Raw genomic sequence first — 4065 nt, forward strand, 5'->3', positions numbered from 1 at the left:
AATTCTTTTACTTGTTTCAGTTATTTGACTGTGGCCATGCTGGAGCACCACCTTTAGTCGAGAAAATCGACCCCGGGACTCATTCTTTGGAAGCCTAGTACTTATTCTATCGGTTCTCTTTTTGCCTAACCGCTAAGTTACCGGGACGTAAATACACCAGCATCGGTTGTCAAGCGATGGTGGGGGGACAAACACAGACACACAAACACACATACATGTATATATATATATATATATATATATATATATACATATATACGACGGGCTTCTTTCAGTTTCCATCTACCAAATCCACTCACAAGGCTTTGGTCGGCCCGAGGCTATAGTAGAAGACACTTGCCCAAGGTGCCACGCAGTGGGACTGAACCCGGAACCATGTGATTGGTGAGCAAGCTACTTACCACACAGCCACTCCTGCGGAAATAAAATTGATAAAAATAAAAGACAAAGCCAATCTCAAGTAGGGGAGATATTGTGTGGAAGTAGAACACCCCTGTTGGTTGACTCATAATGGACTGCGCCATAATATAGATGGACATATGCAGAGAGCCTTCTGGAGCTGAGTAAAGCCAAAAGTTGCGTATTGTCAAGGGGTACTACCAGTATCTTGAGCAGAACGATTTGCAAGGATTTATTATTATCCCGTTATATCGTACGTCGAAACAAACAAAAGAATTAATACATGACAGTTTATCTATCTATCTATCTGTCTTGGTCAATCCACAGGACGCCTCATTTAAACAGTTAGTGGTTGGCGTTAGGAAGGGCATCCAGCTGTAGAAACTCTGCCAAATTAGATTGGAGCCTGGTGTAGCCATCCGGTTTCACCAGTCCTCAGTCAAGTCGTCCAACCCATGCTAGCATGGAAAGCGGACGTTAAACGATGATGATTTCTCTCCCTCTTTCACATTTAACCAGTTAAATTTCTCTGCCCCTCTTTTTCTTTGTCTCCCATGTTCTATCTTTCTTTCTTCTCTCTCTCTCTCTCTCTGTAAAGTTAATGAAAGACAGTTCCAATAAACAATCGAAATATATAATAGAATAAAAACGCTACACTCATTATTGTGCATACATGTTGAAACATGCAAAGCACATACATATTGCTAGTGATTCATAAAAATTAAATTACGTTTGTCGTAATTTGAATTTAACATATGAGAGCGTCTCATAAAGTGAGATTTATATATCTTAATTTGCAGAGGAATTTGTAGTGGGTAGTTTAGCTTAATCGGTCAAAGCATCGTGAGATGTAATCACGGGGATGTGAGTTCGAGTCCACAGCTAGCCACCTACACTTTTCTCTGCAAAATAGGGGTAGTTTATCCTGTTCAGGCTATATTATTAGCATTATTCTGCGATTGAGAATTTAAAAAAAAAAAAAAATCACTTCTTTAACTTTCTAACTACAGGGAATTTTGCAAAGATGAAAGCCATTTTAAAAACCCTACTTAATCTCATTAATTCAAATACAAGAACACTTATACATATTTAAAATTCAAGTACTTACTGCAATGCATTGATGAAAAATTTTTCCGTAATATAATCTCTACAATTGGAATTTTCAAATGCCAAGTAAAATTTATATTCATTCTGTAACATCTGGAAACAATTCCATTTGTCCCTTTTTTCACAAACTTTTGTACCACAATTACCATAAATATCCACCTGGATATATTTTCCGAGTTCCTTAGCATAGCCCATTCGATCGTTGCTAGGACAACAACTGGAAGTGAACCAAGCAACCTTCTTTGTTTTTCCCCTGGCATAATTTATGGATTGTGTTTTTTGTGTTACTGACTTTTTGAAATATTGAAATTTCCCATAAGGATATACAATGGTACTGTCCTGGCGATATGTAATCGTCCAATTGATTCTGTTCTCCAAGTGTTTAACCGATGGGTTGAAGTTAGGACATTCCTGGGTCATATATATCCATATCTGATTTGAGTGTTTCGGTTTTTCGGATATTCCTACTGTCTCATAAAAGAAAATCGCATCCACGCTATTTTGCTTCGCTTTGTCGTTTGTCACCAGACATTCATTGACTGGGCAGCCATATTCCAAGAAACTCTCTTGATTTTCTTTCAACGGTCTCAAATACTTTAAATTGTAGATCAATAATGTTTTAAACTTTTGTCGAATTTTGTCAGCAGCCTCTGACTGATTTGGGGCCACATTCCTTTTATCATTTCCCCGTTTTTGCTTTGCGGATAAGACATATTTTAGTTGAGCTGTCATACGGTCGTTATCAGATTGTTGTCCTGGTATAAGTAGAGATGAATAGCTTACGTAAGAAACAGGCTGCTGTATCCCAATAACTATATTTAGTTGTTCGCTGGATTTACATTGAAGAAGAAGAAAACAAATGTATGTGATTATTGTTATGAAAAAGACAAAGACCAAACATCTTCGGCCACAGATTTTCATTCTTTGCTTTGTGTGTGTTGCAAACAAATAATTTTCAATCAACTGTTTATGTAACACATTGCATTTGTTGATTGTGAAGGAGAGAAGAAATAAGAAAGAGAAAGAGAGATAGAAAGATAGATAATTGTGTGATATAGAAATTAAATGTAACAGCTCGGATAAGAAAATATATGTATATATGTATACCTGCCAAACGAGAAAAAAGACTTTCAGGTGCTGAATAGTATAGTTTACATATATAAATACAGAGATATGGTTTACACAGAATAGAAAGGCGGAGAAAATTCAAGGAGAGGATATAAGGTGTTGTAAGTCCAACGGTTGTCAAAGAAGTTCAAAAGTAGAATGATTGGATGTGGAGAGCAAGTGGTGTGATAGTAGAAATGGAGAGTTGGTAGGTGACATTAACACCCCCACCCCCAATAGGGGCCTAATCTTGGGGTTAGTAGCCCGGGCATATGGCGTAGTGGTTAAGAGCGCGGGCTACTAACCCCAAGATTCCGAGTTCGATTCACGGCATCGACCTGATTAATAATAGTAATAATAATAATAATAATAATAATAATAATAATATAATAATAGTAACATCGTTAGGAATGAGAACCCAGGTTCGAAATTTCCCCAAGACACCTGACGAAGGCTGGAGGGTGTATCAGCCGAAACGTTGTGTTAACAACAAACAAGATGAGGACCAATATCCGTCAAATGTAAAATAATGTACATAATTCCTCATCTCTTAAATATAGAACTGAAATATCTACCATAGTTTTTTATCACTCTCTCCTCCCTCCCTCCCTCCTTCTCTTGCTCTTATCCCTAGCTAGGTCACTCTATATCTGTTTACTGTCTGACTTCTTTCTTATTAACTCGTTCTCTCCCTCTCTCACTGGGTAACCATGTTTCTCCTCTACAGCAGCAAACCTGTTTCTACCCTCATACTTGACCAATTTCTCTCCCTTCTCTTGCTCCCCCCCCCCTTCTAGGTAACCATGTATCTCCTTTATAGCAGCACACTTGTTCCTGCCCTCTCTCTCTTTCTCTATCTCTCTCTTTCTCTATCTCTCTCTTTCTCTATCTCTCTCTTTCTCTATCTCTCTCTGGCCAGGTAACCGTGTACCTCCTCTAAAGCAAGACACCTGCTTCTGTCGCTCTAACCTTTCATCGTGTGACACAAGATCCCCTCCTCCCATGCCCCTCCATTCTCAAAGGTTCCTAGTCTTGCAAAGTTATTTGGTGATTGTGCTGGTGCTGGTGCCATGTAAAAGGCATCCCGTCCACACTGTGAAGTGGTGGGCATTTGGAAGGGCATCCAGCTGTCAAAACGATGCCAAAACTAACATCACCTGTGCTGGTGCCATGTAAAAGGCATCCATTCCACACTGCTTAGTGGTGGGCATTTGGAAGGGCATCCAGCTGTAAAAACCATGCCAAAACTAACCTCACCTGTGCTGGTGCCATGTAAAAGGCATCCAGTCCACACTGCGAAGTGGTGGGCATTTGGAAGGGTATTTATCTGTAAAAACCATGCCAAAACTAACCTCACCTTTTATATTTTCTGTAGTTTGTTATGTTTCATTTTAAACATTGTTCTTACTGTGGTGTCTTTTACCCCCACCCACCCCTTTTTTTTTACTCTAT

General features: G+C 39.0%; 1 protein-coding gene across 1 annotated transcript in view; it reads right to left on the bottom strand.

Moving 5' to 3' along the window:
* The window catches only part of LOC106876522 (glycoprotein 3-alpha-L-fucosyltransferase A), an 8438-nt gene extending 5113 nt beyond the window's left edge, over nucleotides 1-3325 (bottom strand). The window contains exon 1 of the mRNA XM_014925105.2: nucleotides 1508-3325. Coding sequence (XP_014780591.1) covers nucleotides 1508-2427 — 920 coding nt within the window. The 5' untranslated portion in view covers nucleotides 2428-3325. The remainder of the gene's footprint in view (nucleotides 1-1507) is intronic.
* Nucleotides 3326-4065: the final 740 nt, after the last annotated feature.

The sequence above is a fragment of the Octopus bimaculoides genome, chromosome 30 (genome assembly GCF_001194135.2).
Source record: "Octopus bimaculoides isolate UCB-OBI-ISO-001 chromosome 30, ASM119413v2, whole genome shotgun sequence".
NCBI lineage: Eukaryota > Metazoa > Mollusca > Cephalopoda > Octopoda > Octopodidae > Octopus > Octopus bimaculoides.